This window comes from Dreissena polymorpha, chromosome 3 (assembly GCF_020536995.1).
Source record: "Dreissena polymorpha isolate Duluth1 chromosome 3, UMN_Dpol_1.0, whole genome shotgun sequence".
In the NCBI taxonomy this organism is placed as follows: domain Eukaryota; kingdom Metazoa; phylum Mollusca; class Bivalvia; order Myida; family Dreissenidae; genus Dreissena; species Dreissena polymorpha.
The window spans coordinates 19295240-19310028 of NC_068357.1; the positions used below are offsets into that span (position 1 = coordinate 19295240).

At 34.5% G+C, this 14789-nt stretch overlaps 1 protein-coding gene across 2 annotated transcripts; it reads left to right on the forward strand.

The window, feature by feature from the left end:
* The first annotated feature begins 10195 nt into the window (after nucleotides 1–10195).
* LOC127873195 (uncharacterized) lies at nucleotides 10196–14453 on the forward strand. 2 transcript variants are annotated; one of them, XM_052416940.1, is made up of 2 exons: nucleotides 10196–10692; nucleotides 11588–14453. In XM_052416940.1, exon 2 carries the CDS (start codon nucleotides 12902–12904, stop codon nucleotides 13883–13885), a length of 984 nt encoding a protein of 327 aa, XP_052272900.1. In that variant the 5' UTR covers nucleotides 10196–10692; nucleotides 11588–12901; the 3' UTR covers nucleotides 13886–14453. The 2 variants fall into 2 exon arrangements, with proteins under 2 accessions (XP_052272900.1, XP_052272899.1); XM_052416939.1 differs by having other exon boundaries at nucleotides 11588–14451.
* Nucleotides 14454–14789: the final 336 nt, after the last annotated feature.

Sequence of the window (14789 nt, forward strand, 5' to 3'; positions counted from 1 at the left end):
CTTGGTAAGAACATGTTTGTCATTGAGATTTTGGCTGTGCAGAGTGCATAGGTTAATCTGGGAGGACACTTTACACACATACATTAAACCCTGTTTCACAATACATGCATGTTACAGGTGCAAGAGACAGATGGAAAGGTGTTCTTTCACGGCAATGTGACTGGAGAGGATGCTCTGCAGCAATTGCTCTCATTGAAGTCTGCTGAACGCATATTTGTAGACATTCTTCATGTACCCGTAGGACAATTGGGTTTGTTCATCCTTGGAAATTTAAAAAAATTGTAAGCTGTAAAAAACATGCAGTCCACACTTGCTGATTACATCAACAAAAAGCTGTATAGTGAATAGGCCGATAGTGGGAGTGCTATAAACGTCGTCTCATGGAATATTGAGGGACTAACTATTTCAAAACGGAGTGATATAAAATTCACTTCATTCCTGTGCCAACATGATATTATTTGTCTAACGGAGACATGGACTAACAAGAATTCTAGTATTAACCTCAATGGTTATATTAGACTAATACACTCATATAGACGCTACCAACATCGCAGAGCGAAACGTTCCAGCGGCGTGATTATTATATACATAAAGGACACTATACGAAAAGGAGTTTCATTAGTAAGAAATGATTTAGATTGTATAGTATGGCTTAAACTTGATAAAGCATATTTTAATAATGATTCCGATATATATCTAGGAGTTATATATATACCACCAGAAAATTCAGCTGATCATGATATGTATGAGGAAGATATTTTCTCAAAATTAGAATCAGATGTTACATTTTTCAATAATAGAGGCAAAGTATTTATTACTGGCGATTTAAACGCCAGAACCGGGCATGAGGCCGATTTTATTGTCAATGATCGTAACCTTTGTGATATTGATTTTTTAGAAATAGACACTCCACTCCAACGGTCAACCTGTGAACGAGGCTCAAACAGATTCGGTGACTTTCTATTAGATTTATGTAAATAAACTAATATCAGAATAGTAAATGGTCGACTTTTTAAAGATAAAGGCATCGGAAAATTAACTTGCTATACAAATAATGGGGAAAGTACAGTCGACTACCTTATAACAGCATACAAGCATTTTAAAGATAAAGCCGACTTTAATGGCCACGATTTTATCGAATTTTCCAACGCTCTGAACGCGAACAATGTGATTAATAACGGTGAAAATAGTCCGCGCATACATTTCGCGTGGAACTCTGAGTTTAAAGACCAGTTTTTACAAGATATAGCTGGTGGGGTTCAAGGTTTAGAGAACAGTATGCAATCAGGCGTTAACTCGAGCTGCGACCCAGATTTATTGGTATCGATATTTACTAATTTTTTTTAATACACGCGGTGAACCGTATTTTAAACGAGTGAGTAATAATCAAAATCATTGTTTCTCTCCAGAAGACAAAATCAAACAGCGCTGGTTTAATGATGTATGCAAACAAAAGCGGGCGGACTATTGACGAAGAGTTTATGAATATAATTTACATAAAAATGAAAATTCGAGGGCTACAATGCTTGCTTCTATGAAGGATTTTAAGTATTTTTGTAGACAAACAAAATCAAGGTATAAACGTGCACAAGGCAGACAAATGAATGACTTAAGCCGTAAAGCGCCACGCGAATTTTGGAAATTATTTAAGCAGAAATCACCATCTACAAACGCGGAAAATGTCTCGATTCATGAATTTTACGAACACTTTAGCACTTTATCTTCTGACACTGAGGTCAATGCTAACAGTAATGAATATGACGAATTCTTACAAGAATTTGATCGTATTGAAAATCAGACCAGCTCCTATCCGGAACTTGATAAACCTTTTTCATGAAAGAGATTAAAAAAGGGATCAAGCGTCTTAATTATAATAAAGCGGCATCGTACGACAATATTATCTACGATTATTTCAAAGAAAAATTCGATTTTATAGCCAGACCTTTAGAAATATTGTTTAATTACATTTTAGATACTAAAATATTCCCAAAAAGTTGGTCGTCCGGGGTGATTCTACCAATTTATAAGCGCGGAGATGTTTCCGACCCTAACAATTACAGGGGCATCACATTGATAAGCTGCTTTGCTAAACTTTTTACCGGAATAGGTAATGAACGTTACAAATCTTGGGCAGAATCATATGATATTATAACGGATGCACAATTTGGTTTTAAACTGAATTGTAGCACAGTCGACGCAATTTTTATTCTCAATGCTTTAATCGAGAAACAGCTACAGAATAAAAATAAACTATTCTGTTGTTACATCGATTACCGGAAAGCATATGACGTCATAAATAGGGGTCAGCTCTGGTATAAAATGATTCGATTAGGAGTTGATGGCAAGTTAATGTCTATTATTCGTTCGATGTACAATGAGGTGAAACTCCAAGTTAAACACGTGATTTCCCTTTCTGACTTATTTAGTAGCAACGTTGGCCTTTTGCAAGGAGAAATAACATCGCCGATCATGTTCTCACTTTTCGTGAATGATATAGCATTCAGTCTTCAAAACGAATTAAACGCTGGTATAACACTTGATCAATTATCGGTTTATCTACTCCTATTTGCGGACGATGCAGTTATTTTCTTCGAAACCAAAGAAGGCTTACAGAAATCTTTAGTCAACCTAGAAATATATTGTAATAAGTGGAACTTAACTGTCAATATTGATAAAACAAAGATTATGGTTTTTCGAAAGGGTGGTGTCTTGAACAAAAATTATAATTGTACATTCAAAGGCAATGAAAGTGAAATAGTCAGTAACTTTAATTATTTAGGTATCGTCCTATCTGGTGGCGGATCATACATACCAGCCACAAACACCTTGTATGGTAAAGCGACAAGAGCAATGAATAGATTGTTCTCTATATCAAAAGAGATGGAAGTGCCAAAAAATATCATGTTCAAGTTATTCGATTCATATGTTGTGTCAATTTTGAATTATAATTGTGAAGTATGGGGGTTTATAACTGCCAATAATATTGAACGTGTTCACAGGAAATTTTGTAAAAGATTATTAAATGTAAATATGTCAACTAATTCATTGTCATTGTATGCGGAAGTTGGTCGTTTCCCTTTAATCATTGGACGTTATTAAAGAATTGTTAAATTTTTTCTAAAACTATATCAAACAAAGCAAAGTAACTGTATTCTACACACTGTTATAAATATGCAAATATTGCTAATTGAAATAATACAGTGAATTGGTCATCAAAAGTGCGCGATATACATAACCACTCAGGATTTGGAGATGTATGGTTATTCTCTGAATCTATAAATATCGACAAATTCATCCCTTTATTAAAAATAAGATTGCGAGATCAGTATGTAGCTGAATGGAGGACTAACATTGATTCTTCAACGTCGTTAAATATGTATAAAGAATTAAAACCTACATTCGAAAGTTCGCCGTATTTAGATACATGTATAATTTAAAATAAAAAAAGAACATAGAAGGATTATTGCCAAAATGCATCTCTCATCCCATAACTTGTTAATTGAAACAGGCAGACATCATAATATTGACAGGAACGAAAGAATATGCCCCATGTGTAACTGTAACGATATCGACGATGAGTACCATTTCATACTTATATGTCCGCAATACCTAGAAGAAAGAATCAAATATATTCCAAAATTCTATTACAAGCGACCTAGTATGTTCAAATTTATTAAACTCATAAATAGAAGTAAGAAAACGACACTTAGAAAATTAGCCATCTGTTGTATAACATGTTTAAAAAAAGAGATAACAATTTGTTTATTATCACATGATATGTTAAGAAGAACTATAACTTATACTAACAATTGAGTGTACTATGCTTGTTACATGTTGTTTGTTAACCATGGATGTATCACATGTATTGATACCTATATATGTATTCCATGTCACATTATAACTTGTAATTTAGAACACTCTCACTCTCCAGTGATAAGTGATTTATTAATTGATGTATGTTATTTGAACATTGTAATAATTTATATTCAGCAAGCATGTCTGTAATTTTTACATGCATTTGTATATGACGATAAGCTTGTTATGCTTAAGTCAAAATAAATATTCTGTTCTGATTAGGGATGACACTTTCTGCTTTATAATACGTTGATTGGCTTGGTAAGTCCAGAGTTATATCCCTTTAACCTAATAAATATAAAGATTTTATACATTCGGCGGGTGATATCAATGCAAGCATTTGCTTGTTAATACGAGTTTAATTGAATTATTGTTGATATATTTTTTGTTTCCACTTTCGACCGAACAACATTTTTTTGTTTAGATGCTGTTGTTGTTAAGATTCTGTTGCTGCTTTATTTCTAATCGAAAAACCGGCGCAAACCATGGTTTTCAATAATGCTTACTGGACTAATGTGTTTGTAATTGCTTATAAGTATGCAGAAGTTCCAGACATATATATTTTGAAAAGAGTTGTCATTGGAATACTTTTTTAAGTAGGAAACGCATCCTTATCGGACAGCTCATGTGTCCTAAATAGTTTAATGAAAACTCAATGCCGAATATCTTCTCGATTGTTTGGAGATGTTAGCAGAAATATATCACGTTCTTTGCTGCATCATTTTCTGACTTACGGAGCGTATATTACCCAAGAACCACGGCGAGTAGCTTGATGGCAGATGAAATTTATTTAATTAAAATACATAACAATAACATAACGTCAAGTGAACATTTGAACAATCAAAGTATATAAAGCATTTATTATGAATGTTCACGTTTGCATGTTTATCTGAGCATGATCAGATATTACTTCATAACAAACACATATATACAATGTGCACTTAAATATGGACTCAAAAACATCATTGCGAAGTATCAAATCAAGGTATGTTGACAAATATTCTTTTGTTGAGAGTTATCATTGCGGGAACGTATATTACCTTGTAATGAACATCAGTCCATTGGTTTTAAAAGACAGTGTAACATCTAAAATAATAAGAAATAGCAAATTTTCAGTCACAAATGACGTTAAAATGTTCTAGTTTCAATAAAGATGCATATGTAATTTTCACCATCAACAATACTGTTATATACAATATTGACATGCAATTTAAACAATAAAATACCTTTTTTTTATTTTTAATGTGTTCAATTTGTAAATATTGCAGAAAAATTTATACTGTCCAAACAATGACATTATTTCAATAGTTTGACTCTGACCCAGTCTTTAGTATGAAATCGAGAAAACACTATAAAAATGGTTATTTTCGCTGTTTAAATCAACAAATCACCAATTTCATTTCATATTATTTGCTTATAAATCACATCAAATGACAGCATTAAAATAAAAGCTTGCTCCTTATTATTCAGTATGATATATGCATATCATGCATTGTGATAACAACGAAAAATCTACCCTGCAACTTCAAATGCATGGCAATAAAAAGACCTTAATATGACGTTTACAGATAAAGCAAAACCAACATAACATACAATTCTCAAGCAATAAGATCTTATCCCATAAAGCAACATGTTAATTAACAACGTAGTAAAATGGTTTGTTATCACGTCCGTTAGTACACAATATAACACTACATGTCAGAAAGGCAGATCCCTCGTCATAAGGTAGCTTCCAGCTGCATTCTCCGCCTCGGAGTCCATTTTAGCTCGACTATTATATATGAAATATATATAGTGGAGCTATCCTACTCACCCCGGCGTCGGCGTTTCCGTTCCGTTAGCGTGCAAATGTAAAAGTTTTCGTACTACCCCAATTATTTTTATTGTCCCTTGACATATTGCTTTCATATTTTGCATTCTTGTTTACCAACATGACCCCAACCTATAAAAAATGGCAGGCAACTCTATCAAGCATTTTGTCATAATTATGGCTCCTTTTCCACTTAGAATATGCATATTATTGATAAATCTATGTTAAAGTTTGCGTACTTCCCCAAATATTTCCTTTATCCTTTGACATATTGCTTTTATATGTTGCATACTTGTTTACCAGCATGACCCCAGCCTATGAACAAGAGCAGACCACTGTATCAAGCATTTTGAAATAATTATGGCCCCTTTTACACTAAGATAATTGAACATTTTGCTTAAATTGCCGTAACTTCTTTATTTATGATCACATTTTATTAATACTTTGACAAAACAACACTTACCTGAATACCACAATTGATTCCATCCAAACAATACCCCACGCCCCTACCCAGAATCCCTCCCCCCAACCTCCCCCCCCCCCCAATTTTGTTTTAACATCATCTAATAAATTACCACACCCCACATAATACCCCCCTCTCTTTGTTTTTCCCTTTTTTCATTTTTGAAAGATCGTCTAATAAATGACCACACCCCACATTATACCCCCTCTCAACCCCCCCCCCCCCCAAAAAAAAAAAATAAATATTTTTTTTTCCTTTTTTTATTTTTAAAAGATCGTCTAATAAATTATTGAATATGAACAATTTCCCCATGATGGCTTATGTTATACTGTCACGCACTCGAATAGTCGAGCGCGCTGTCCTTTGACAGCTCTTGTTTAAAGTCCCACGAAGGATATATGGCGCCTCGAAGTCATGCTGACAGTTTGCATACCCCATTCCAAGACCATTCCCCCCATCCAAAGTGCCAGGTCACGGGCGACGTTTAAAGAAAAGTAATGAAAATACATGTACTAGCCCAATACCAGCACCAGTCACAAACTGTAAACCGGTGTCTGTATGGCAACGATCCCATTTTGGTCCTAAAACATCTTCCGACCGTACGGTGTTGTCAGCCATTTTGAACTTTTCTGCAGGATGTAAGCGTCTTGTTGTTCACCAGGCTTTACCTTTGAAAAAAATAGATTGCAACAAAATCCAATCTGGTACGACATATTTACTAGGATACCCATACAGTTTCTGAGTAAAATGAAAGTTGTGACATTAGCTACGAGAAAACTTGCTTTATAACATGAGTGTACATGTACATCTACTATCTATAAAAGTGTACACGTTTTTCTGTAAATATGTTCCGTGTTTTACTTACGTCTATCCGCTAGGGCGCTTGACCACTGTTCTTTGATGCTCCAGCCTGCATTACAAAACACAAAATATTTGTGTAAATGAACACATCAATTTACATAACAAGTCAAACTTTTGAAGTGTCAAAGGCTAAGAAGACTAAGTCATTGTTTTATTTCGATGATACGATCAGCTTTTATCAATCACTGTGACTAGTAATTGTATTAATGGCTTGGTTTTTTCTAAAACACGTTACACATATCTCTTTTAACCATTTTGTAATACGTAAATCTGAATGAAATTATTTCTACGACATTGATACTAAAACAGATACGAAAAACCTAATATGACTGCTATATTTTTACAAACCTGACCATTGTAGTATTACTGATATGGACAATGCATACGGTGAGTTGTTGCCAGGCTATATGCCGTGTAAATACTTTTGGCCACCGTTGGTTGCAGAGCCTCTGTGGCCTCTTGATAACTACATCCAGTTGCCTGCAGTTGTATGATTAGAAACAAACGATTACGAGAATATTTAAAAAAAAACTACATACTGTAAAATATTTTCGGTACGAATATATAAATTACTTTGACACCAAAGAAGAACATAATAATTGTATGACATTCAAAGCCGATATACTATTTTCAATTAATTATATAACTTTATATTTTTGCATTTTCTATTTATATTGTTCAGACTCGCCTTTAAAAAAGCGCGTATGAAAATAAAACTGGATTCTATGTCTATTGACAGTCTAACAGACATGTTATATGGAGATATTGTTCATTTTAAGACCAATTAACATTTAAAATATTTACAGTTAACGAATAAAATTTACACAAACACAGCGCAAGTTTCTACTTTCGTGAATAGAATGTGGTTATGCTAAATGAACAAAATGTTATGCACTCTTATAAATATAATCATGTTTTGAAAACGCATATATTAATGTAAGCTAATACTTGTTACACAAAAAAATCAAAGACCATACTCTATACCTCTTTCATGATCATTTAAAACGCTTCCTTGACGAGGACTGATTCTATGTACGATGCAACAAATCTGGAATTCAATATAGAAATGGTATTGGTTTTAATTATTTTAAGTTTAGGTTTAAGTTAAGTTTTTAACAATTGTTGATGTCAGTCTCGATCGAGCACAAACTTAGATGTATATTTTTCTACATACTAATTTTTTACATTTACAAAATCGGTCATATGCAAGATTATGTTTATTAGCTCGACTATTATATATGAAATATATACGGTGGAGCTATCCTACTCACCCCGGCGTCGGCGTTAGCGTCTGCGTGCAAATGTTAAAGTTTTCGTACTACCCCAAATATTTTCTTTGTCCCTTGACATATCGCTTTCATATTTTGCATACTTGTTTACCAACATGACCCCAACTTATAAACAAGAGCAGGCAACTCTATCAAGCATTTTGTCATAATTATGGCCCCTTTTCCACTTAGAATATGCAGCAAATGTTAAAGTTTTCGTACTACCCCATTTATTTTCATTGTCCCTTGAAATATTGCTTTTATATTTTGCATACTTGTTTACCAACATCACCCCAACCTATAAACAAGAGCAGACAACTCTATCATGCATTTTGTCATAATTATTGCCCCCTTTATACTTAGAATATGCATATTCTTGATAAATCTATGATAAAGTTTGCGTACTACCCCAAATATTTCCTATATTCTATGACATATTGTTTTTATATGTTGCATACTTGTTTACCAACATGACCCCAACCTATAAACAACAGCAGACCACTGTATCAAGCATTTTGATATAATTATGGCCCCTTTTACACTTAGATAATTGAACATTTTGCTTAAATTGCAATAACTTCTTTATTTATGATCACATTTTATTATTACTTTGACAAAACAACACTTACCTGAATACCACAATGGATTCCACCCAAACAATACCCCACGCCCCTTCCAGAATCCCTCCCCCCCCCCAAAAAAAAAATATTTTTTTTAAACATCATCTAATAAATTACCACACCCCACATTATACCCCCCTCTCACCCCCCCCCCTACCCTCCCCCCGACCCCCCCCCCCAAAAAAAAAATCTTTTTTTTTAAACATCATCTAATAAATTACCCCACCCCACATTATACCCCCCTCTCACCTCCCACCCCCTACCCTCCCCCCACCCCCCCCCCCAAATTTTTTTTTTAAACATCATCTAATAAATAACCACACCCCACATTATAACCCCTCTCACCCCCCCCCCCCAAAAAAAAAAAAAAATTTTTTTTTTCCTTTTTATTATTTTTGAAAGATCGTCTAATAAATTATGGAATATGAACAATTTCCCCATGATGGCTTACGTTATACTGTCAAGCACTCGAATAGTCGAGCGCGCTGTCCTCTGACAGCTCTTGTTTTTTTATATTTCTAAATACATTGTAAACGGCCCAATGATTATGTGATGAATTTCAAAGGTCAATTGCTGTGGCCATAGTCGACTACCAATGAAGAATAACATTGATGATATTTCAAAGGTCAATTACTGTTGCCATAGACGACTTGCAGTGATAAACATTGGTTGTATTTTAAAGGTCAAATTCTGTCGCCATATTCAACTTAAAATAAAGAACATTGGTTGTATTTCAAAGGACATTTACTGTGGCCATAGTCGACTTTCAGTAATGAACGATGGTGTCATTTTAAAAGTCATTTCCTGTGGCCATAGTCGACTTGCAGTAATGAAAAATGTTGTCATTTTAAGATTCGTTTGCTGTGGCCATAATGACTTTCAGTAATGAAAAATGGTGTCATTTTAAGAGTCGTTTACTGTGGCCATAGTCGACTTGTAGTTATGAACAATGGTGTCATTTTAGGAGTCAAACACTGTGGCCATAGTCGAATTGCAGTAATGGACGATGGTGTCATTTTAAGAGTCATTTACTGTGGCCATATTCGACTTGCAGTAGCGCTCATCACATGCACGCGCACTATCAAGTTGCCTGATTTTATATTTATTATGGATGTACATTAAACTTGTAAACCATACGTGTAGTTTATTAAGTACACCATACACATCCATATTCGACCATTGCAGATAGACATATCATTCGTATTTTAGAATGAAATTTATGTTATTACTTTTTATGTTTTAGTCCTCCGACGTCTTTCTCTGATTTGGACATAAAACTAAATCTTCCATAACCGATCTTGCTCGGCTATGGCCTAATATATCCATAGCCGAAACAGCCAATCGAAACAGCCAATGGAAAATCAAGAAAATGAAAAAGAGTGTTTCCCCATGTTATCAGGCTAGTCTATTCCACGGGGTGATATACCGTCAATGCATGTCTGAGAATGGGATAAAATATAATATCTACATGACAGTGGTTGGATATAGCTGTTGTACCCGGAAGTTCAAACACGAAAGTGAAGCTGGTGGAAAATTTACTATGCTATTTGTAGCGCTGGATAAACCTACAGTTCTATTTTTATTGTCGGGAAAATCCGTGTTTGTTCTCTTTTTCCTGCAGTGCTGTCGCTAATACAGAATATATTAGTTTTCAAGACAAAAATTAAGTCGTGATAACAGAATGTTTCAGTGGAAGTTGTGAAATTTTATTCGGACAAAGTTGAAGTTTTGTACATTTGAAGCGGTTGACAACTTGTCAATTCTGAATCTTTTAAGTGATTAATGTATCATTAAAAAGCAATAGGAATAATCCAGGTATGTAAATGGATTATATGTGTTATGCCTATCGTTGTAAATTCGGATTTATTGTCCCCTACCGGTTTCACCGGAGGGGACTTATGGTTTGCGCACTGTGTGTCCGTCAGTCCGTATGTCCGTCAGTCCGTGAGTCTGTCACACTTTTCTGGATCCTGCGATAACGTTTAAAGTTCTTAATATTTTTCATGAACTTGAAACATGGATAGATGGCAATATGGACATTATGCACGTCGTTTCATTTTGTTCCTACGTCAAAAATTCTGGTTGCTATGGCAACAAATATATAAAAAAAATCTGACAATGGTGGACAATGGTGGAGCCAGTAAGGGACATATATTGCTTGGCAGTAGTCTTGTTTCGTATGTGTTTTCCTTTGCTGTTAGATTCAGACTTATCGCCATTGGTAAATCTTCTCTTGGTTATGGTAAAGCTTACCAGTACGAGCTGGGTCGTTGTCAAATACGCCATTTAATTGTGATAACATTAACATAAGTTGGTTTCCCTTGGTTCAGGTTAAAATCGAAATTCAAAACAATTTAGATTGTTCGTATATGTTTCCATGATCATGTTGAATATCTAATTAGTTCGTGTTTGTGGGTTTGCATACAAGATAAAGGATGATCACGTATGACTATTGAAATATTATAACATATACTGCATGTGTATGGTTTTTCCTCAAATATTAAAGGATTTTAATAGAGCATGGGAATTTATGCTATTTTGACTTGTGTTTTATCAATGTAATTATTGGAAACAGAAGCACTGCCTGTCCTCTACTGGTTACATGTACATGGATTACGAATTAAATGTTATTTATAAAATATATGAATGACAGTTCAAAACCATGCATTAATAAAAGAGAGTGGAATTAAGATGGTTTTTCTCTTTAAAGATGGCCGAAAACAGGCGAGTCAAACAGAAACATACAACACGGAAAGAGAGGAATGTGTGGAAAACAACCCAAGATGTGGCAAGTAATGTGACAGATGAGAGAGATTTCTCAGAGAGACTTTCCCGTTTTCTTGATCATGTTGTCGTCAATGAACATTTAATTCAATTTAGACGGAAAATAATGTTCTCTCGTGAACGTGAAATGACACTGAATCACAAAGCACATGGGCGTGATAGACGAGCTTATATATTTGGAAGTCAAATCGAGGGCACTACAACAATCGGAATGATGTCTGACACAGACATCTTACACTGTTTTGAAACGTTTCGTTTGTTTCTTGATTCAGAAAATCCACCAATTCAGCCGCATGATCAACAAGTCGTAATTAAGGTTACCACTAAAGGTTGTGCTTCGCAGTACTGTTTTGTAACAATGATTGAACCATTAAAGCAATCGAGGCTTTTTCAAAACCTGGATCCTACTCGAGATCCTTTTGATGAAATCGTCAGATTTTTTCAAAGAGATTGGACGAAAACTGAAGGCATGATTCCACATACAGTTGTGTTTGACACCATCAACCGAACTCCAGTAATACGTTGGACGGGAAAACGACACGGACCTGCAGAAAGTATAGGGAATATCGACAGTGTACACGCATGTTATTGTAAAAGTCTTCCAAAGCAATGCATGTTCGTTTTTGAAAGGCCTCGCCCCGGTCACTGGCCTTCGGAAAAGACGCTGAAAAAAGCCAACAAATATGGTGTGTTTATAGTTCCACAGGGACCCCCAAAAAGTACGAACATTTGTACATACGATTATTTTCAATACCAATGGCGCATTTCCACAAATCTTACAGAGCGGCTATTTATGTTCAGTTTAGATAAAGTACATCTGAAAGCATATATTCTGACCAAGATGATAAGAAAGGAGCTGTTTGCGCCGGAATATCAAGACAAGCTGAGTACGTTTCATTTCAAAACAGTCTTCTTCTTTGCGGTCGAGAACACCCGGCCCGATACGTGGAGGGAGGACAATCTTATCAATTGTGTCAAGTGCATACTTGTAACTTTGAGGCGCTTTGTAAGATGCCACAATTGTCAACACTTTACCATTGCGAATGTTAACCTTTTTGATGGGAAAATTGATAGACAAGAGTTTCCGAAATTGGTGGATAAACTTACAAATATTATAAATTTACTGCGGACAAATATCGAAAATATACAAATGGACAACATTGGAACATTATTCATGAGCTAAGTACGAGAAAAAAAGAACGCAGCATATATAGTTCTAATTTTTCAGAACTATTTTATTATGTTTTCAATATTTTTAAGGGTGAGAAGCATTTTTTTTTATGGATTTAAACTTGCAGAAGCACCAGTTAGTTACAGGATATCTTTATTTGAACACGAATTTACACGCTTAGAATCGTATTATCGCGCCCCGTTGGAAAAATACAGAAAATGTGACTATGCATTACATGACGTCATGTCATGTACGGCTAGTTTGTTAGCTTCGGTGTATTTAGAACAGAAAGCAGAAGGAATTGAGTATAATCACGATTCCATCAATAAAGTAAGACAAATGTATACACAATCCATAGAGTCTGATATCATTGGTAACTACATGCGATACGCTTCCTTCCTTTTCTGCAACGGAGAATATGATGAAGCATGTAAATATTTTGACTTGATAGAAAAACAGATAGAAAAAGATAAAAAATCTAATCTCATTTACCAGTTTTTTGTTTCTCCATCGGAGTCATTAGCACTGCAGATAGCAAACCAGTCATGTGAACAGTCTTTCAAACAAAGATGGTCTGCCTTTTTGATATTTAGTCAAGAAGAGACGATGTGTGTTCCTGAATTCCTGCGGTGCGAAAAGTACCGTGGGCGTTTTGGCGCCGATACGTCGTCTGGTTTTCTGTCACCATTGTATAGCAATTATGACTGCATCTGTTTTCGAATAGAACCCTATCTCTACTATCTACAGTACCTTACATACAGAGAACTTCGACAAAAACATAAACAATCGGAAGCGTTGATGAAGTTATTGATATTCACTGAAATTATTAAATCCACAGGATTTATCTCATCTAAGAGCGATGACTCTGCAGCATGCGGCTTTTTTGATACCTCTTTGAACATGCTAGGACACTGCTTTGAACTGGAGCAGAAATTAGAATCGGCGTGGAAAACTTACAAAACTTCTTTACAACTGCAACCTAAAAGAAATGCGTCGGCCCTGCATATCATTCGACTTCTGTGGCAAGTTGTTCAAAGTCTGCGGACATTTTAACTACAATCTCGAAGTGAAAAAGCGAAAATGTTCTTTATTTTGACTGATTCACTGACGACCAATAATACCCCCACATACCGCTTTGATACGGATGCTGAGTTTGACAAGTAGTTGTGTTATTGTTTTCCTTTCGTTGTCAAAGTGAAAAACATGGTAACAGTAGTATTTTTCTCTTCAAACTTTATCTTAAAAGTTGTAACAAACATTCGCAATTGAACATAAACATAAAGATTCATTTTATCCAATCTCAGACTAAGGTCAAAGTTAAACATTGTGATTTTCTAGGAAATTTATTATTATTATTGTTATAATTAGTATTATTGTTGTTACTGTAATTTGTAAATTTTAAATCAATTTTACTATTTAAAATGTTGTATCATAACTTATGCTAAGATGTTTTAAGATACGAGGTTATGTATTGCTATCAAACAGGTGACAAATCACTTTTCTCTCAAAATAAAAAAAAACTGCATGTATATGTATTAAAATACTTCTTTTCATTATAGTCACATTTACCGTAGACGAACCGCTATATTTAAATAACAACTTGCGGGCTAATAAACTTATTGTTTTACTCATACTTTTCTATTTTTCTCATGCGACGTTTTGATCGTTAATTACCTTGTGCGTCCAGTGTTAAAAGAGTTTTTTGACTCGATACAATTACCGCGCCTCAAATCGTGTCATTATACATATTAATTGTGGCAGTATTATATATGTTCTTATTTCATGAAAGTATCATAACTACCCATTAAATAATCATTAAGCGCTAACACTGAAATAATATGGAATTATTATTAGTATTATTAGTATAACTATTAACAAGATGTTATTATTATTATTAAAATATTATTATTATTACTAAAAATTATTATTATAACCAAATCGTCAACAGAAGTTTAAA

Coding starts and splice junctions, on each gene's coding strand:
- LOC127873195 (XM_052416939.1), top strand. CDS start 11,588: ATGGCCGAAAACAGGCGAGTCAAACAGAAACATACAACACGGAAAGAG.